The 20,242-nt window shown below is 62.1% G+C and overlaps 1 protein-coding gene across 1 annotated transcript in view; it reads left to right on the plus strand.

Moving 5' to 3' along the window:
- Positions 1 to 13: 13 nt before the first annotated feature.
- Positions 14 to 20,242, plus strand: part of KIF26A (kinesin family member 26A) — a 39,506-nt gene continuing 19,277 nt past the window's right edge. The window contains exons 1-4 of the mRNA XM_008576640.1: positions 14 to 55; positions 353 to 598; positions 12,812 to 13,246; positions 20,046 to 20,236. Of these exons, the coding sequence (XP_008574862.1) occupies positions 14 to 55; positions 353 to 598; positions 12,812 to 13,246; positions 20,046 to 20,236 (914 nt within the window). The remainder of the gene's footprint in view (positions 56 to 352; positions 599 to 12,811; positions 13,247 to 20,045; positions 20,237 to 20,242) is intronic.

The raw sequence follows: 20,242 nt of genomic DNA on the forward strand, positions 1-20,242 counted from the left end.
CCGCGCCCCGGCCATGGGCGGCCGCGGCGTCCCTCTGTGTGCGGCGCAGCCCGCGGTACGCGCGGCCTGGCCGGGAGAGCGAGGCGGTGGGGGCCTGGCGGACAATCCCGGGACAGAGCCGGGACGCCACAGATGCTCGCGGGGTGCGCGGCGCCGCGGGGCGCAGGGCCTCTTGCTAGGGGGCTGGAGAGAGAGGGTGGGCGCTAGGTTCGCTCCCAGCGCTGATAACTTTGGCGAGAGGGTCACTTTGGGCCGGGACTCGCTGAGATCTGGAGTCGCCAGTGCGCGGTCCCGGGGTGGCGCCGTCCAGCGGCCCAGGCTCACTGTCCCCTTCTATCCTCACCCCCTGCAGGTGGCCGAGGGCGGTCCGGCCCGTGAGGCGCTGCCGCTGCTGGAGGTGTACGCCCGCAAGGGGCTGCCCGCCAGGCCAGACCAGGACCCATGCGGCAGCCGCCCTGCGCCGGAGGGCGCCGGGGCCAGCGCAGAGCAGGGCCACTCGTCCGGCGGAGGCGGCTGGTGCCGCCACTGCCACACGAAGCTCGTGGAGCTCAAGCGACAGGCGTGGAAGTTGGTCAGCGGGCCCGGGACGCCCCTCCGGGTAAGTGACCTGGGACAGGGCCACACTGGGACTTGTGAGGCCTTGGGGCTTGGAGGGAGGGAGGTGAAGTTCCCTTCCAGCCCTGCCACTGGTTCTAGGAGTGTTCTCAGCCAGTCCCTTCTGTCTGGGCTTCAGTCTCCCCATCTGTGACATGGTGTGTTGTGAGTTGGGGCAACTAATCCTGAGAGGGGGGGTTCTGCTGCAGGATGGGAGGAGGGTTGGGCGGGCGTTTCTCCCCCAGTGCAGATGTCCTGCAGCTGGAACCACACATCTGTGTTTGGGAGGGGTAGGGGAGAGTGGCAGGGACTCCACCTAGGGAGGGACCCCCCCCTCCCCGCCAGCAGCAAGAGGTTACTTGGTGCAATGTTTTCCTTGGGGCACCTGGGCCCCCAGCCAGGTATCTGGATGGTGAGGGTGGCTCACTGTGGAGGGTGAGAGAGTTGGCTACCCCCTGCAGGGGGGTGGGGGTCCCTGCTGCCCCTCTCCCAGCATCACGGATAAGAACTGTGTGTCCCAAACAGAGTCCTGGGACTCTGACACCTTGGGCAGGAGCCAACCATCTGGGAGTTGAGCTGCTGGGCCTCTGTGTTCCCCAGGCTCAGGCTCCAGCTCTAGCTGGCAAGGTGCTTGCCCAGGAGAGGGTGATACTGGATTTTCCAGCCGATGGGCTTGCCCTGGTCTTGGAAGGAGTGGGGACCATTGTTCCAGGGAACAATGCTCCCTGGAAGTTTGCAAAGGCTGGGGAGGTGGGGGTCTCCAGAGGAAGCCCGTCCTGCCTGACCTTCAGTCTTTTTGAAAAAGTTCCTGGGAAGTCCACATAATCCCCATTGAATCTAAATATAGTTCTCCAAGGAGGGTTGTGTGGTCTGGGGTGGGGGTGAAACCCTGTGTTCCTGGTGCCCCACGTTCCCTGTCTGGGACAGGGCAGGGTGGGGCATGGAGTGAGTCTGGTTTCTGTCCTGGGCACCCTCTCCAGGCCTTCAGGAGTTATTGGACCCCCTGGAATCCGCTGTTCTGAGCAGGCTGCAGCCTTTGCCAAACTCTGTGTCCCAAATGGCCTGTATCTGGTTTAAAAGACAGGAGGGGACCCTTGAGGGGACGCACGAGAGGGTGATTTCGGACAGACTCCTGTGGGCTCATCAGAGCTAAGGGGCCGTCTTGCTACCCCATTAAGGGAAACAGAAGCCAGAGACAGCAGGGGCTTTAGTGACTAGGCTGGCCTCACCCCCTTGGAGTGGGCCTTGCCCAGTGGAGTAGGCCTGGACCGGCTGAAGGCAGGTTACTGGCTCGCCACAGGCGGGCTGGAGTTCTGTTGAAGAGAGCTGCAGGTCACACCAGGTTCTGGTGGACTCAAGGTCCCTCATCAGGGGCGTCTCAGGGTCTCTTCCTGCAGAAGGCTCATCAGGAAAGCCCCTGACCTCCCGTCTCCAGCCTCCCCTGAGTCTGGCCTTAGACATGGGGCGCTCCTTGGCAGTGCAGGTCGGGGATCACCCCTTCCCTGGTTGGCCCTGGCACCAGCAGACCAAGGTGCTGGGCCGGGGGAGTGGGCCAAGGCTTTGTCCTGCTCTGGGGTCCCCTCTCCTGCTGTGTTGTTTTCTCGTTTGTCAGGTGGGGTGGCCTCCAGGGTCCATTCTGAGGGTGCTGTCCAACCTGTAGGGTCGTGTGCCCCATTGCCCATTGTTTCTCCAGAGCAGATGGAAAGCCACAGGCACGGGGGGCTATGCCTGAGACCCTGGGACCTTGTCCTGTTACCCATGTGGCCTGTGCTCTCTGCAGCGTCCTGGCTGAGCCACAGCCTTGCCCAGCTGTGCTGACGCAGCTGCTCCTGCTTTGGGTTTGGGAGGGTCACTGGCCGTGGGCGAGCCCCAGCGAGCACTCCTCAGAGTCTGGTGCGCTGTCCAGGGAACACTGGGCTCTGCCCTCAAAGACTAAGGTGGCACTGGGAATCTAAAGTGGATGTTCTAGAATTTTCACTAGGGGTCTGTTTCTTATTTTAAAGCATGGGGAGATGAGCTTCCTGAGGACAGCACTTTATAGTTTACAGAAATGTTGCCTGTATCTCCCTGTCTTACACTTGGATCTATGGAGGCCCAAGGAAGGGAGGAACCTTGCTGGGCTTGCACAGCTGAGCTTGGGGGTGGGGCTGGGACCCTGCCTTTTGGGGATCTCTGACTCTTCTTAGTTGTAGGGGAGGCTTAGAGGGTCGAGGGGCAGGCTTGGCTGGCTCCTTGCCTACCCTCCTGCCAGCAGGCAGCTCTCCACTGTGGGGCCTCTGGCAGGTTCCTTGAGGGTTCTTGGCCTTGGTTTTTTTCCCTGTAACACGGGTCCCCCTGTGTACCCATTTCACAGGTACATAGCAGTGCCCAGGACAGGGCGAGCTCTCACACCCTAGCTGCTGCTTGCTGAGATAGGGGCTTCAGACTCATGCTGTGCACAGGGCTTTGGGTGCCCAGGGGATGTGGTGGTTGGAGACTGGCTTCCATGACCCCCAAGGGTCCTTTCTTTCATGGGCTGTGTCCTTTTGGACTGTGTACCTTCCTACCCTCCCCTGCCACAGACACCTTCCTCCCCCCAGGGCCCCCCAGCTTCCTGGATGGGAAGTCCTGCCGTTTCCCTGTTCTGGTGCTCTGTGCTCCCTTCCTAGGTGCACCCAACTCTGAGACACCCTATGGGGGCTCACAGCACAGCACCTCCCACTCAGCAGGCCAAAGATGGCCCTTCCTCTTTCTACCACACGTGAGGCCCCCATACCTCTCTCCGTCCTGTGTCCTCAACTGGTCACCAAGTTCCAGCAGACCCTTTTCTTTGTTCCCCACCCCAGCCCAGGGTGCCACCCCCAAGTGGTAGCCCTGCCAGACCAGGCAAGAGGTCCAGATCACCAGAAATGTTTGTTGAATGACTAAGTGACCAGGCTTTTCCTTCTATACCCTGCTGGTGGTTACCAGAGTGCTGCTGGGCCTGGATTCCAGCTCTCTGACTCCCAAGGAGGATGGTGACCTCCTTTCCTCTATGAAGGATTATTCCCTACTGCAACGGGGTGGGGTGGGGTCCTGCTTGGGGATCTGTTCCAGCTGCTGCCTGGACCTGGCTTGCAGAGGTGGTGAATCCTCCAGAGACTCTGTGGCATTCGAAGTGTCAGTACTTGCACTGAATTGATTATCACCCCAAACGGGGAAAATGATCAATTCTCGTTTAGCTCTTGCAAATCTTTTGCTCATCCAGGCAGTGGGTCTTCTCTTTGCTGCCTCCTTGGTGTTCCAGAACCACTGGTGATGGCCAACTTCCTGCTTGGGCAGCACCAGGCATTCCTTCAAATTGTCACCAAGCCAAACAGTGAAGCAAGGCTGCCCTGGAGGCCATGGCTTTCGGCCCCCATCTGAGGTGCTGTGCTCCAGCTCCAGGGAGCCACTGTCATGGGGCAGGGGCCTGGAGCCCTCCTGCCTGTCTCCGTGGCCTGGTCAGTGCCTGTTACCCCTCGGAGGCTGCTCGTGGCACATCTGCGTTCCTCTCTTGTTACTTTGGGTGGGTGGGCATTCCTGTCAGCTCTCCATTTGCCTGTCATTTCTCCCAGGAAGCCCTCCCAGCCCCCTGGATGGGTGGGGACACACTCTGTCTCCACAGTCCCCAGTTCTGATTATGCTGTGATTTTGGAGTCCTGGGACTTTCGCCCCCAAACGGGCTGTGGTCCTGGGAGGGCTGGGCTGGGCCCAACCCATCTGATGATGGAAATTTGCCACCTGGGGTCAGAGTCCTGGACTCCAGGCTCGGGGCTGCCACGCCCCCATGCAGTTTGGAGCCTGGCTTGGGCTCTGGCCACTTCTGGGGACACCTCCATGCCAGGGTGATGGTGTCTGCCTCAGGGCTTTGCTGGGTGGGGCCCCTGGCGTCAGCAGTGTTGCTCAGCTGAGGCCAGGTGTCAACAGGCTTTGATGGGAGCCAGGAGAGGTGTGAGAGGGGTGGGTGCTCCCTGGGGTTGGCCTGCGGCTGGGCAGTCTCCCAGCTGGCAGAGGACAGGGTGACTCAGCTGGGAAGATTTCTGCTCCTGCAGCTGGGGTGTGTGGACTCGTAGGCCTCCAGGCTGCTCTGGGGTCTGAGTCCGGGCAGGGCTGGGAGGAGGCCTGGTCTGGCCCAGCCTCACCCTCCCACCCTGGGCTGGCTCCTCCTCTCTAGGTGGATGGTGGTGGCCACTGGGGATTTCCTTCAGTTCAGCATGTGATGGGATGAGGGCCCACTCTTGTGCCCATCTTATCTTCTTTTTTGGTCTGTGGTCTCAGGGATTGAGGGTGGGCAGTTGAGGAGGGATCTGAGTTTAAGGAATGTGAGCCACGACCTTCTGCACCTCGGCCAGGGCAGAGAGAGCATTGGCTGCTGGCTGGGTGCAGGCACCGCGGGTTCCGGGGTACAAGCTTTGTCTTAGGGGAGGGGACTTGCTCCAGGGGAGTGGTCAGATGTGGGGCTGGGCAGGGATGTGAGTTGTGGTCGCTGGCCTCACTGCCTCTCTGCTGAGAAGTGGAGGTCGGGGAAGGAGGGAGACTGCAGTTACCCCCAAAACTTGAGCTGCTCAGAGTCGTGCTGATGAAGGTTGGGAGTGGGTTAAGGAAATGGGTCTGGGGCTTTCCTAAAGCTCCCTTGAGTGTCCTGGAAGGATGTCATATTTGGGAGTCAGAAGAGTTGTTTCTTGCCTTAAATAGCAAAGAAAATCTAGTTCCCCTTTTCCTTTGCCTGCCGGGAAGCTCACAGCAAGTCTACTGTTTAGTTCTGGATAGCCACATGGAACTTTTCTTATGTCTTTTAGGGAAACTGACCATTCCTATTTGTTCTAATTGTGGCTATCTCTAGTTGCGTGGGCCTCAGTTTGCCTATCTGTGAGCAGGGTCCCTGGGCTGAGTCATTACTCCTGCTCTTCCTGGGGCGAAGGGGCACGTTCATTTCCTGTGTCACACTGTTAAGGATTTGCAGACAGGCAGCTCCATTCACAACTGTCTCTCCCAGGAGACATCTTTCAGGCTGGACCCTGAGGGCCTGGGGGCCCAAGGCTGTCTGCAGGGCTCCCCAGTACTCCGTGGGAGGGCTCCCTGGTCTCGGTCCCTCTACACTGGCAGCATCCCAGGCTTTGGCTGTGGAGCTGGGGCTGGGGAGGGGGTGGGTGGGCTGAGCCAGGCGCTCAGGGCTGACAGGTTTACGGTCCTGCAGGGCCCAACGCCAGGCCACCTGCGCCTGCCGTTTCCCCTGGTGGATGCTCTTCCACGCCACGTGTGTCAACCTCTGACCCCACCTGATGGATGCAGCTGGAGCTGCTGCCTCTGTTTCTGGGTTGAGCACGCAGGCACTGGCCCTCGCCTGGTGCCCTGCTTGGGGCTCAGGCTGCAGTGTGGGTCCCTCCTCAGATGTCCCGTCCCTGTCCTTCTTCCTCACCTCACAGCCATGGCCTGTGGCCACGGCCCAGCTCTGCCTCCCAGGCTCCCTGCAACTCCCTCTAGTACCACAGTCTCGGCCTGTCCAAACCCCAAGGGATTGTCCTGAAGCCATCTCACTTAGCCTGTTCAGTGGCTGCCCTGAGCTCAGCCACAGGCCCCTCCTGCTCTTGTCCCTAAGGTCTCCTCTCCTCAGCCCCCACCCCTTCCTGCGCCCCCCACACTTGCCTTCAGCTGGAGACAGAATCTGGGATGTGGCTCCAGCATTTCTTATCCTCTAGGCCTTGCCTTCCACCTCGAAACCCATTCTTCTCCCAAGGGTGGGGCAGGGGCTTCCCCAATGGCCCAGGGTTTCCCCAAGAGGGGGGCCAACTAGGGGACAACAAGGGGTAAGGCTCAGGAGTAGGGGCCCTAGAGTCACCCAAGCCTGGGTTCAAACCCAACTCTGCTGCCCAGGCTGTGTGGCCTGAGGCAAGTGTCTTAGCCACCCTGAGCCTCAGTCTGTAAAAGGGTCATGCCCACGGTAGCCAGCAAGCAAGGCGGTCACTTGCAGGGGTGGGTGGCCTTGTTGCTCCGCAGGGAGTTGTCAGGCCAGTGCAGCCTGGGCTGCCTGGCAGTGGTGTGTCTAGTGCTTGGTCTTGGGACAGTGCTAGGGGCCCGTCCTGCTCGGTGTCTTTTCTCTGCTGGGTGAGTGGTGAAGAGGGTAGGCCTGGTCTTGGCTTGGGGCTGTGGGACAGGCTGCCCTTGTGGGGCACAGGTCCCGTCCCCTTTGCAGATGGGCAAGGAAAGCTGACATTCATCCCTGTGCAGTTATCCTGGAGTCTGGCCTGCCAGGTGAGCCTGCAGGTGAGGCAAGGGAGCGGGGAGCCTGGGAGCTGGGCAGCCAGGCAGCTGGCACGGGTGGTCCTGGCAGCCTGTCAGCAGACCCCAAGCACTTATGCTCCACCATTGCCATGGAGAAGAAAGATGGGACACCAGCATATGAATAACTCTCCCAAGGCCAAAAAGCTGGCTGGGGGATCCAGACTCACCCTGATTCTCCCCTCCAGAGTTTGTGCCCTCAGGCAAAGTGCTACAGGCCCGGGAGGGAGGCTCTGGGAAGGAGGTGCTGGCAGCATCCAGGAGGGCCTCCTGGAGGCGGTGGCATTTGATCTCTCAGAATTCACCAATGAGGCGATGATCTCCAGGGGGTGGGAACATGAAAAGCTCTGAGATGGGCATGCCTGGAGACCACGTGCACACTGTGTCCTGGTTGGTAGGCATGGTGATAAGGGCAAGTGGAGCAGGGTGGAAGTTCTGGGGGGGGTCGGAGTGGGGTTGAGTTCCAGCCCTGCAGCAGTGGCCCGGGCCTGGGGTGTCTCAGGAAGTCCTATGCTGAAAGAGCAGCAGGCCTGGGCCTCGCCTGCCATCCCAACCCTGGGCTCTCTTGGCAGCCTCATTGGAGGAGGCTGGTGGTCTGGAATGATCTGAGGCCACCCCTCTGCTGAGGTTTCCACGTGTCCACTCAGTGATACCTGGGGCCCGCTGGGAGGCAGGGGCTTCCCTGGGGCTCAGAGCCCTCCCGAGTGGCGCCTGCAAACCCCTGCTGCCGGACTTTCAGGGGATGGTGCACCCAATCCTTGCAGTGGGAATCTGCTGCAGCCCGTGGAGGATGCTCTGTTGCCCCATTGCTCAGATGAGGAAACTGAGGCCCACAGGCACTCCATGCCTTGCCCAGTGGCCACAACCTGCACCCGTAGTTGGATTGAATGTCCAGGTGACCTCCAGTCCCTGCAGCGCACCGAGCGCCTCCTCTGAGTGGTGGGTTTCCTGATGACTGCCCCAGTGCCACCCCACCCAGCTGAGGCCATCCTTGGCCATCTGGCCTTCAGCCTCCCACGGTCCCCAGCACCCTGGCTGTGGCATCGGGTGGAGGACAGGAGAGGCCATTGAGGGGAGGAGGGTCTCAATAAGCTAGTCTGTGCCCCGAGCTGTCCAGCTGGGCTGGCGCCTGGCACAGGGCCCTGGGGACGGCGTGCCGGGTGGTGCTGGGTGGGCTGGGCTGTGCCCCCTGTTCCCCTCCCCCCGGCAGAGGAGAAAGGCCTGGGTCGGCCAGGAGACCTTCAGATCTGCAGATGATAGGATGAGAATCATCTCCAGTGTCCTGGCTGGTGGACGAGAGAGGGTCTGGGTGTTTAGTGAGGTGCCCTGCTTGGGGGGAGGGGTTGGGGACAGCCAAGGTGTGGCTGGCTGGTTTCCAGGCTGGAAAATTGAGCCCCTGGCTCTGCATCCCCTGCCCCACCAGGCTGCACGAGACAGGAATGTCCTCGACAGCAGGCCTGGCAGCTGGGAGGCCCTTCCTGAATCTATTGTCAACTCCGGAAATGGTGGCTTCGCGGGTCACAGCCCAGCACGCTTTGTTTGGGGAGGGAGGGGGGACCAGGTAGAGAGATTGTGGCCTGTAGGGTCCCCATGCTTGGCCATCCACATACCCCGCCTGACTATGGTGGAGCAGGGAGGGACCCCCTGAGACTCTGGTACTATTTGCCCAGACATTGGGAGTTGGGGTCCCCTTTGTAGAGACGGGGTGATGCATGCTCAGAGAGAGTCTCAGCCAGTTGGGATCTGGGGCCTGATTGTGTTGCTTCTCTGACCCGGGAGCAGGACGCCCTTCCCCCTGCCCTATGGTGGCCTCAGCAGGGGGGAGGTCTGGTTAGCTCCTGCTCTGTTCCACAGCAGTGGGGAGGGGTGGTTGGTAGTTGGCTGGCCTCGGAGCTGGGCGACTTCTCTCCTGGCAGGGACGATGGAGTGGCTGTGTCCCTGGTGAAGTCCCTCCGGGCCTCCCATGCAGGAGAAAATGGAAGGATTACTTAAAGCAGCTCAGAGACCCCAGACACAAAATAAAAAATGAGAAGTCATCATTTTAAAGTGTGGGGGCTCCCCAAAACCCGGGTGGTGTGAGACTGACTGCATATGCTGCTGAATTGAATCGAATTGAGAAAAACATTCCCAATGAAAGTAAAACATCTGTTTAATTAGACAGTAAAGAGGAAATTAAAAGTAATATTTTGCAGTGGGGTAATTACTGTCTTTCTGAAGGCACGAGGCTTCCCTTTGGAGGGGTGGGAGGCAGGCAGGCCTGGTGGCTGGGGCTTTCAGGGGTAAAAAGGCCTGAAATTGGGGCAGGGACTCCTTGGGGGCTTGGGCCTGTGGCCACTCTGAGCTGCTAGGATGGCCAGGGCTGCCCTCCTCAGCCTCCCCCTCCTCCCCTGCCTGGGCAGAGGTCTCGAAGGTGCAGGATCAGTGGCATTTCTGCTGTGGAAGGCACAGGATGTGGTGTGGAGGGGGCCGGGGCTGCAGGGCCTGACTTGCCTTTGTCTAGTCCCAGGGCGGTGGCTTCGGGCTGTAGTGCAGGGAGCAGCAGGTGGCCTGGAGACCCTCTCCCTCACCTCCTGGGCACCATGGTGCCCACTGCTAGAGAGACCAGCAGCAGCTCCCAGGGAGAAGCCCCTCCCTGCACCCCCTCCTTGGAGCTCTGAATGCCGGGCGAGGGTGCTGACCCCCAGGCTGGCCTGGCACATGGGGAGGTCTTGAGTGGGGTGTGTGGCTCTGAGTGACCCGGGCGTGCAGTGAGGGTCTGGGCCCCTGTGCTGGGCCAGCCAGTGCTGCCTGGTATGCTTGAGGGGCTCAGGGCTGCGGGGGGCTCTCTGCCCCATTCAGGGTTGCTCCCAGGCAGGTCTCTCCTCTTCTCTGGCCTCTGCCTCCATCTCACCATGTGACCAGGGCTGGAGAGATGGCCCTGCGCATGTTGGGACATCAGGCTGTGCCCTCTTGCATCCCCCATGGAGCAGCTGGGCCGTTGGTGGGGGTGGGGATGGTGAGAAACCCAGTGAGGGGGGCTTGGCTGCCTGTCTTGGGGGGGATTTGGTCCAAAAGTAGGCTTTGGCCTTGGTGCTGTCCTGCCAGGGTGCTGGGGCAGCCATGGGGGGAGGCGTTCTGGCAGAGGTCCTGTGCTTTGGCTGTCTCCCTGGTGGGCTCGAGCTTGCTGGGCCACCCCCTTCCTAGCACAGACCCCCGTGGCTCCCACTTGGGGCTCGATGCCCAGTGCCCAAGGCCTGCATATGGCTGGGGCCTCCTGGGCAGCTGCTGTCTGGATTCCTGATGACCCAGCTTGACGGGGGGCCTAGGCAGGGGGAACTGGGCTGGGGCTGCTCGGCTTCCTGTCATCTCCTCCTTCCCACCCTCCGCCTGGCCAGGCCGAGGTGGGGGCTGGTGCATTCTCAGGTTGGTCAGGGCAACCTCCCTGCCCTGACTGGCTCTGCTCTGGCCTGCCCTTCCGGCTTTCCTTCCTGCCTCCTGCCATGCAGGCTGTGAAGGGGGTGGCAGGGTTGGGCTCCTCCAAGGCCTGAGGTCCCCAAGGCAGGCGGAGGCCTTCTGGCCTGTCCAGAGGTCCTAGGATAACAGGCTGCTGGGCCTGACCTGGGGCCTGAGGTAGGAGCTGGGGGTGGGGTGGGGAGGCGGTGGGGGCTGGGGCTGGGCTGGGGTCTGGGCTGCCTTTCCAGTTGGGTTGATGGCTGCAGCAGGCGGTCACTTCCTTCCCTGCACACCCGGCCACCATCGCCTCCTGCTGAGTGGAAAAACCAGCGTAATCAGAAAAACAGGCCCCCTCTGCCCTCAGCCTATGGTTGGGGAGTGAGGCAGGGCAGGGACCCTGGAGGGGGGGCAGCTGAGAGGGGAAGTCTGGATTCCACGTGTGGACCTGTGTGCCCGCTGGCTGTAGCAGAGCCGAGTGGGGGGCCTGAGCATTTCTGTACCCACCAGCAGCCCCTCTGCAGGTCTCTGGTGGGGGCTGGCCCTGCCTTGCAGGGCTCTGACCTCAGTGAATCCTGTGGGAGTGCAGGAGGGGGTGGGGTGTCCGCTAATGGGGACCAGAAACAGCAGGCACATCAGAGGATCTGTGGACTCTCAGCCTGGCCTTCCTTCCTGAGTGGCTGGACCTGGTGGGGTCACAACCTGGCCTGCCTGGGGCTATGGGGTCTGAGAGGATGACAGCCACTGCAGGGAGCGGGGATGGAACTGGGGACAAGGAGAAGAGTGGTTGCCTGCTCATGCTGGGCCAGCAGTGTCCCCTCATAGTACCAGCTACCCCTGGGCCATAGCTGTCACCACTGTGAGCCTCCCTGGTGTCTGTGGACAAGGGCTTGGCCAGCTGCAGGGTAGGCTCAGGGAGCGTGGATGGGGTGGATGAGACACCCCGTGAGATGGTGGCCTCAGCTTCCTCACCTGAGAAATGGGCATATCTGAGGAGGCTGCGGGCCCTCTGTGGCCACCAGTGTGGCTGGATTGGAGACAGACTTGCCAGCCAGCAGGGGCCTTCCTGGGGCCAGGGCAGGAGGGAGGCCCAGGCTAGAGGTGAGGGGGAGGAATAGGGCTGGTGGGGTCGACCTGCTGAGAAAGGATCCTGTGCTCTGTCGGGTTGGCACTGGGTGGTCACAGTCACAGCCAGGGCTGGGCTGGTGCTTGTCTGAGTGGCTGCCTGGGCCAGGTTCCCTGCAGTTAGGGTCCAGCCCATGGGGAAGAGGTGGGGATGAGGATGGGCTGAGCCCACTCCTCCGAGAACACGACAGGCCCTGACCTAGGCCCTGACCCCTGCAGGGCTGTCCTGGAGAAGGCTGGGGCAGAGCCTAGTGGGAGCCGTTGAGGGGTAGAGAGTGGGCTTATAGGAATAAACCTCTGGAAGTTTCTCTCCTAGTGAGGTTTGGAGGGTCACATCCCCAGGAAGTCCTCCCTGACATCCAGGTTGGATGAGGGTCCACCTCTGGGCTCCCCTGGCTCCTGTTTTTAGCCATCTCTGGACACCAGTCTCATGGTTGGAGAGAGCCATGTGTCCCCCCAGTTCAGGGAAGGGGGACCCTGGGTGGTAGGACACAGCCCACCAAGTGGCTCAGACCTTGGGGGGCTGAGCCATGTGCACCTGGAGTGAGGTGGGCACTGGGCTTTGCCTCCATGCCCTGTGGCTCTTCTTGGGGACCTGGAGTGGACTCGCTGCCCCTGCGGAGCTTCTTCACGTGGCTTGACTTCCGTGGACACATTCATAGCAGCATCAAAGTTCCTTTTCCTCCCGATGCCGACTGGGGCTGGGGACTTGGAGGAGGCAGGAACAACGTCCTGAGCAAGTTTGAGGAGAGGGGCCCTGGTGGCTGTGGAGGAGAGGCTGCTTCTTTTTTTTTTTTTTTTTTTGTCTTTTGTCTTTTTTCCGTGTCCGGCAACGGATCGCAACCCTCAGTGTTGCCCCCGTACCGGACCGGGGACCAGCAACGGGATCGCAAGCTTCGGTGTTGCTTCCCGCGCCTCGCTCAGCCAGTGAGCGGGAGCCGGTCTGTATGTGGGATCCGAACCCTCGGGCGGGAGCGCCGCCGCGCTTCCCAAGCGGCGCACTACCCAGTGCGCCACCGGGCCGGCCCCGGAGAGGCTGCTTCTTAACAGGGCTGCTTCCTGCCAGCCCCCTGGTCGCCCCTTGGCCCAGCGACCTTGGCTGATGGGCTGGTTGTCAGGGAGCTGCACACACGCCTTGTTAGCTGCGAGTCAGCGTGGTGACAATGGCCAGGGAGGTGGCCAGTTATCAAGGGTCCTGCGAGCCTTGCTATTAAGCCCTGATAATTATTTTCCTGCTGGGCTTGTGTGGATGAAACTGTTCAGGCTTGTTAATCAGTTATGGGTAGCGGGAGCTCTCCGTGCTGTGTGCAGGTGGCGGGTGGCAGGTGCCTGGCACTGGCACTCCTGCCCTGGGCCCTGACCCTCTGTCCCTTGCTGTCCTCAGGATCCTTGCCTCTCTGCTCTGCTTCTGGACAAGCTGCCAGCATGCCGTCCGGAAGCCGAGAGCCGCTGTGACGTCTGTGCCACGCACCTGCACCAGCTCACACAGGAGGCCCTGCGCCTGCTTCAGGCCCCTGCCAGCCACGAGGATCCCGATGCTCCCCACGGAAGTCCTGGCCTTGCATCCTCCAGCCCTGGTGCCATGACCAGCCTGAGGGATGCTCCAGGGCCGGTGGGCCCTGCAGGGCAGCAGCTGGGCCGAGCAGGGCCAGATGGGAGGAAGGGTCTGGCCTGGCCACCCGGGCCCAGTGTCCAGGTTTCAGTGGCACCTGCTGGTCTTGGTGGGGCGCTGAGCACGGTCACCATCCAGGCCCAGCAGTGCCTGGAGGGCATGTGGAGCGTCTCCAGGGTCAACAGCTTCCTGCCTCCGGCTTGTCTGGTGAGTGCCCTGGGTGTGGGGGTTGTAGGAGGTCTGCTGATCTCCTGGGGGCTCCAGGCAGGAATGGTGGCAAACTGGGTTCCCTCCTGGGAGTCCCTGTCCAGGTCTGGATGTCCCACAGCACAGCTCCCCGAGGCCCCATGTCTGATCCACCTGCATTGGCAGTGGTCGGCAGGGCCTCCCCTATCGCCAGGTTTTGGGCAGCCTTGCTTCTGAGACCACACATGATGCTGTGGGCTGACGGAGGGACCCTAGGTGCTCCTGGTACAAGAACAGACCCTGGCCCCTGGGGTTGGGGGTGGAGGCAGCTTCTCCTTGGGAGGAGGGGTACCCAGAGGCCACTCCCCCTTGAAGCTCTCCTGCCATGCACACCCCATGCTAGGCCAAGCTGCCCCAAGGGGTATGGTCCAGGTGACATAGACCTGCCCGTGGGTAGGTGGCACATCCTGGAGCATTGGGTGAGGCCTGCAGTCAGCCGCAGGGGTCCAAGTACACTTCCACACTGGGCCTGGTCATTCTGACGAGCCACAGCTGACTGAGGAATACACCTCCCCCCGAAGACTCCCCTCCCCACAGGGCCCACCAGAAGCCCTGACGTGTGTCTGCGAATGTCACCCACAGCAGTGGGCATGGCCTCCCTGGAGTCAGCTCTGGGCCAGGAGCGAGATGTTGTCAGGGAGTGCCCTGTGTGGGCATCGGCCCCATGGCCTGAGTTGATGCCAGCTCTGGATGGGGGGCTTGGAACTTCACCCGCTTTTCCATCAGCTGTGGAGCTTTGCTGTTGGGGGGTTGTCTCTCCCAGGCATCCTCTGCGTCTCCCAATTTTCCATCTGAGAAATGGGGGGTCAGGAGAGGGTGGGCTGTTGTGTCAGGGGTTTCCAGGGATGCTGGAGGGAGTTGGTGTGGGTTGGGGGGTGCATGGGATGTACTGTGATGGCGGCTCCGGGGAGGGCCTTCCCTGGAAGGGCCCAGCCAGCCACTCTGCCCAAGCCCTGCCTGACTTAGGGCCGACCTTCTCCTGGGGGCTCTGTGCCCTCAGCTGTGCCATCTGCTTGTTGAGGACCAAGGCTGCAGGCCTGCGAGTGCCCAGCATGGGGCTTGGAAGCACACTTCGTGCCGCTGCAGATCTATGTTTACCAAACGATCAGAGCGGGAGGGGCCCTGCACAGAGAGAATGGTTGTGCGGGAGCCTGGAGGGGCCGGGCATCGAGGGAGGCGGGCTGGGGGTGGAGGCGAGGGGACCAGGCGATTGTGCTGCACAGGTGTGCGTGGCTGCGTGGAGAAGCTCCCCTGCGTCGCCCACTCCCACGGAACCCCGGGGGCAGAGGGATGTCTGTGGAAAGCCATGTTTCTGCTCAGTACATTTCCAGTGATGGTGTCTCTGAAACAGAGCTGCGGGCAGATGGTCTCTCTATCCGTGGTGTGTCCAGGGTGGACAGAGGAGCAGGGAGGACCCCACAGCCACTGGGACAAAGCCTGATGCAAGTCCCGATGCAGGACAGACCCGTACCTCTCCCTGGGCTTGCTGACCCCTCTGAGGTCAGCGAGGTGGTGCTGCTGGGAAGTTGCCACCTCTGGCGTGGCCTTGGACAAGAATCCTGGCCAAGCTGGGAGCTGATCCTTCTGAAGCCACCCTGTCCTTGGGGTAGGGGTGCACAGGGAGCTCACCGGAAGAGCTTCTGGGACTCACTGGCCTCCGGTTGGTGTGATGTTTACCCGCTGCTGCTGGCCTCGCCACCACGCTCTTCCATTTATTAGCTCCCGGGTGAGGCTGAGAAGAGGGAGACCAGCCCCACCATGTGGCCCTCTGGTGCCTCCCAGCTGAGAGCTGGGCTGCCGGGAAGGAGTGTGCCACGGGGAGACCCCCAGGAGGGAGGCAGCAGACACCACCTCCTGCTCAGGTGAGCTGGGCAGCTTCCTGGAGGAGGTGGCATTGGGCTGGAACCGAGGGCAGCATCAGATGATGGGCTCAAGGCCCAAGACGGTGGGGCACTGGCCTCCTGCTGGGCAGCAGCACACCATAACACACTGGCATTTAAGGCACCCTCTCCCCGCTGTATGTGTGTGTTGATTGTGTTCAGGGTGGGCGGGAATGGATTTATAATTAGACAACAGTCCTGGCGATCACTAGGGAGATTATTAGAACCATAAATAGAGCTCGAAGACTCAGATGAGGTAATTTGCCCTGAACCAGGGCATTGATCACTGGAGGTAGCCCTGGAATGTTAACACAACGCCTGCTGGATTCTAGAATCAAATACTTCTGGAGAGATGCACTGTGAATCTCTGCCACAGACCACCAGCCACCCTGGGCTGAGCGAGATTGTTTCAAGGTGAACATTAATCTTGGAGCGGCTGGTGGACTGGGGTGGACCGTGGCCCCCTCTGTTCTCGGACATGGAGAGGAGGGTCTGGGCTCAGCTGGGGAGCACTTTCATCTGGGCTGAGGCTCGGCCAGGTGTGCTGAAGGAGAGGGGTGGCCGGGCCTGGCCGGAAGGGCTGGTCCTTGGAGGGGGAGGCGGGTGACCCAGGGCTCCAAGGGCCCTCCAGCGCCACAGGCAGGCCCCAGCACATTCTGAATGCTGTGGCTGGGAGCCCTCCCGGTGCTCTGCTGGGGACCTGCCGCGGGCGTGGCTGTCCTGGAGAGCCCTGTGTTTGAGTGGAGCAGCCTGGGCCAGCTCATTTCTAGCGTCCACGAGCACAGAGCGTGGCCCTTTCTGGATCAGTCCACATCCTGAGTGTCCGGAGACACTTTGGGCTGTGCGAACCGCCCAGCAGGACTGTCTGGCTGTTCCTTCCAGACTGTCAGGTAGAGGCAGCTCTGCGGCCATGGGGGCCACCCCAGCTCCCCTGCCCCATCCTGCTCCACGGGGCTGGCGGGGCCTGGGACGTGCTGTGACCCGGCCTGTCTTCCCAGGCCTCCGGGTCAGACCTGTGCTCACTTTACACCCAGATGCCACGAGACCAAGGCCGTGGCCTCCTGACCACAGTAGGTTAGAAGCGACACAGAGGACACCTGCAGAGGGGCAGCACACAGTGGGCAGTGAGGGAGGGGACTGGAATTGGACACAGGCTGGGGCAGCCTAGGGCGGGACTGAGTGTGGAGGGTGGGCTGTGCTGCTGCCTTGGTTTGGGGCCGGGAAGCCTGTGCAAACCTTCCCAAGTCCTCTGGACACAGGCGGGGCCCTGGCTGTGGTCCTGGGAGGAAGCCCAGGGGCTGGGGTGGGAGATGCCTGACCTGCTGGGGAGGATGGAGGGCTTCATGGAGGAGGCGCCATCTGCTGGCTTTTGGAGGGGAGGTGAGGTCCTCTCAACAGAGGCCCCGAGGAGCCAGGGTTTCCCTCCGTCAGTGACAGTTGGGTGGCACTGGTTTGCGGTCTCCTGCTGCCCTTCCTCCCCGTGCCAGCCTGCGTGACTCCTCCCACTGCAAGCCCCGCAGGGGACCCTGGTGGGTGCCCACCTATCCCCAGGGGCGTGGCTGGACACTGGAGACTGGAGCTTTGGCTGGGCTCCGGCCTGGCTCTCTAATGATGCCCCATGCAGGCCTCAGTGTATCTGCCTGTGAAGCAGAGATTGGATGGGATGGTCCCCTCTTCTATGTGAGGCTGTAGCGAGGTTGCCTCTGTGATGTGGGGGTGGGACGAGGCCCCTGTAGTGGGAGGACTGTCCTGACTCCGGGCTCTCTAGGTCCTGGAGCCCTCTGGGTGATGGGCCCGAGCTTCAAACCCGCCCGCTCCCTGCAGCTCCGGAGCCCACACACGTGCACCGAGTGTGCCCCGCGCAGGCGGGGGTGGGACCGGCGTCTGCAGGCTCAGCCCTAGGCCCCCCTGGCTCACCTCCCCCGCCTTTCTCCCCCCAGCTTTTGCCACAAAACAGCACCCGTGAGGGTTTATCTGTGGGGACTGGCAGGCGCTGCCCTTCATGTGCCAGGGTCTTGCAGACAGAGCTCGGGCCTGGAGAGCTCCTAAGAAAGGGGTTGGTCCGGCACTTCCTAAACCGTGTTCCACGGGACCCCAGTTCCCGGAGGTGGGCGGGCGCTCTTGGGGACGCTGGCCCCATGCCCAGGAGACCCCGCTGAGGCCTGCGCCTGCACAGACCCGGCCCCACCGGCGGGCGGCTGCCGCTTCGCTCTGTCCTGCTTCTCCTCTCGTGGCTGCCGGGCATCTCGTCAGCTTTCTGTTGGGCCCCCATCGTCCCCCCGTGTCATGGTCTTCCCTCACGCCCTGCCCGCCCGCCCTCCGGCTCTTGCTTTGCCAGGCGGCTTCTTTTGGCATGCCCGGGCTCTGCTTCTGGCAGGAACTGGCAGTAGCCGTCCCGGTGGACGGAGCCTTGTCACGGCAGCTTGTGGGTCCCCTGAGACAGGACAGTGCGGAGGCCCGGCCGGCATGGGCGCGCATGTTGTGGGCTGTAGGCCGAGGTGCCACCGAGGCCATGGGATGGCTGGGCCCATGGGGTGGCTGTCCCCATGGGGTGGCTGGGCCCGTGGTGTGCCTGTCCCCATGGGATGGCTGGGCCCGTGGGGTGGCTGGGCCTGTGGGAGCAGAGGAGGGGCTGTGTGGGGCCTGGTGCAGCCATTCTGTCCACGCCGGACCCTTTTCAGCCTCGGGCCCCTGCGTCCTGTGGGAGGCAGTGCCATGACAGAGGCTGGTCAGAGCTGACGGTGGGTGGGCAGCGGGTGGTGTGCCCCTGCTCTCCCCGGCCCCCCCGGCGGGCGGCTGCCGCTTCGCTCTGTCCTGCTTCTCCTCTCGTGGCTGCCGGGCATCTCGTCAGCTTTCTGTTGGGCCCCCATCGTCCCCCCGTGTCATGGTCTTCCCTCACGCCCTGCCCGCCCGCCCTCCGGCTCTTGCTTTGCCAGGCGGCTTCTTTTGGCATGCCCGGGCTCTGCTTCTGGCAGGAACTGGCAGTAGCCGTCCCGGTGGACGGAGCCTTGTCACGGCAGCTTGTGGGTCCCCTGAGACAGGACAGTGCGGAGGCCCGGCCGGCATGGGCGCGCATGTTGTGGGCTGTAGGCCGAGGTGCCACCGAGGCCATGGGATGGCTGGGCCCATGGGGTGGCTGTCCCCATGGGGTGGCTGGGCCCGTGGTGTGCCTGTCCCCATGGGATGGCTGGGCCCGTGGGGTGGCTGGGCCTGTGGGAGCAGAGGAGGGGCTGTGTGGGGCCTGGTGCAGCCATTCTGTCCACGCCGGACCCTTTTCAGCCTCGGGCCCCTGCGTCCTGTGGGAGGCAGTGCCATGACAGAGGCTGGTCAGAGCTGACGGTGGGTGGGCAGCGGGTGGTGTGCCCCTGCTCTGGACCCCCCAGAAACTCTGGCCCTGCTGCTCGGGGTGCCCAGTGGGGGCTCTGCGGAACCCAGCTCAGGCTCTGGTGGTCCACATGGTACCTTTAAAATTAATTCTTTCCTATGCCGCTCTGCTCAGCACAGGAGTTTAGATCTTTCATGGGGAACAGAAACGTTAAGTGGTAAAAAAGGAATTCACATTTGCGGTGAGGGCGTGACTTCGAGAAGGAGGGCTGGGGTGTGGTGTGCTGGCACGATGCCTACTGAGACGTTCCGGGTTCGCCCTTCTGTTCCCAGTTCCAGGCCTGTCCTTTTCTGCTACTGACCTGCCTCTCAGGCCTGGGGGAGCACTGCACCCCGGGTGCCGGGAGGGTGCTTGGCTCCCATCCAGCCTAAGGCTTGGGGCTCTCTGTGAACTTCCTTTTGCAGACTTGGTTCTGACCCATGTCTCAGAGGGGTTGGGATGCGGGTGCTGGCCATGGGTAGGGCAGGGCCCATGGTGGCTTGTTCTGTTGAAGTGCCATGCCTGGCCTCTGGCCTGTGTCACACGGGAGACCCTGAGGACAGGGGGCCTTCAGAACATGGCTGCCATCCTGGGATCCTCACCCCAGGATCACTGGCCCAGCCCATGTCCTCTCAGCATGGAGACCCCAGTCCTCTGCTGGCCTGGAAAACAGAAGGTGCCACGGCAGTGACCAGCCATGGTGCCTAGGGGGCCTTGAAGGGCTGAGGCAGTGGTCCTTGGGGAAGGTGGCTGGACCGAGGCAGGCTGCCTTCCCCACCCTGCCAGGGGCTGTGTGCCCCCAGCCCACGCAGGGCCAGGCCCAGCCGGGGGTCTGGGCCCCGACATGTGCACATAAACATGATATAGAGGCCAGACCTCGAGTTTGCGGGAGCCTGTCCTGGGGAGCATTTAACTACATTTCTGCTTCATTATGAGACTGTCTCCCTTTCTGGAATTTATTTTAGCTAATTAGCTGGAAATGCCAGCATAGTATTTCAGATGATGGGAACATCATACATTATCATACGTGGGGCAATTAGCACTCGTGCCAAATATTTACTGTGGTTTCTTTTCTAATCACATCTCTCGGTGCTCCCAGATGGCTCGGGGGTTAGTGGGGTGTGGGGGTTCTGTCCATCTGTCCTGACCATGGTGGTCACTGCATTTCTGGACGGGGGTGGGGAAGGAGCTAGAAGGTCAGGCCCTTGGGTGGCTGTCCTCATCCCCCTCTGCCTTGATGGAGCCCTGCCGAGAAAGGCCACCCCAGGCCCAGGCCTGGGGACGTGGGTCTTCATGCCTTGTCATGGGCCCCCCCTCTGGGCTTCAGTCTCCCAGCCTGGTTTCTGGGGCTGCCCCAGCCACACCAGCAGGCTCCTATGAGTGCAGGCATCCCAGGGAGCGTGCTGGGGCTGTGGCATGCTCAGGCCCGTCTGTCCAGCTCCCTGGTGCCTGGGGGTAGTGGGCGTCTCTCTGCCCACCTGTGGGTTCCTCACATGGACTCTGTCTTTCCCTCCAGGCCGAGGCAGCAGTGGCTGCTGTGGCGGTGGCAGACACGGTCCGAGATGGCCCTCCCATGGTGGGCCCTGGTGTTGTGTCAAAGGCGTGGGGCCGAGGTGGGGCCTGCACATCTGCCCTGGTCACCCCCTCCCCAGGCTCCTCAGCTGGGGTCCCCACAGGCTCCTCTGCTGCAGCCTCCTTCTTCATAAGGTACGT

This window comes from Galeopterus variegatus, unplaced genomic scaffold, assembly GCF_000696425.1.
Source record: "Galeopterus variegatus unplaced genomic scaffold, G_variegatus-3.0.2 Scaffold62, whole genome shotgun sequence".
Lineage (NCBI taxonomy): Eukaryota > Metazoa > Chordata > Mammalia > Dermoptera > Cynocephalidae > Galeopterus > Galeopterus variegatus.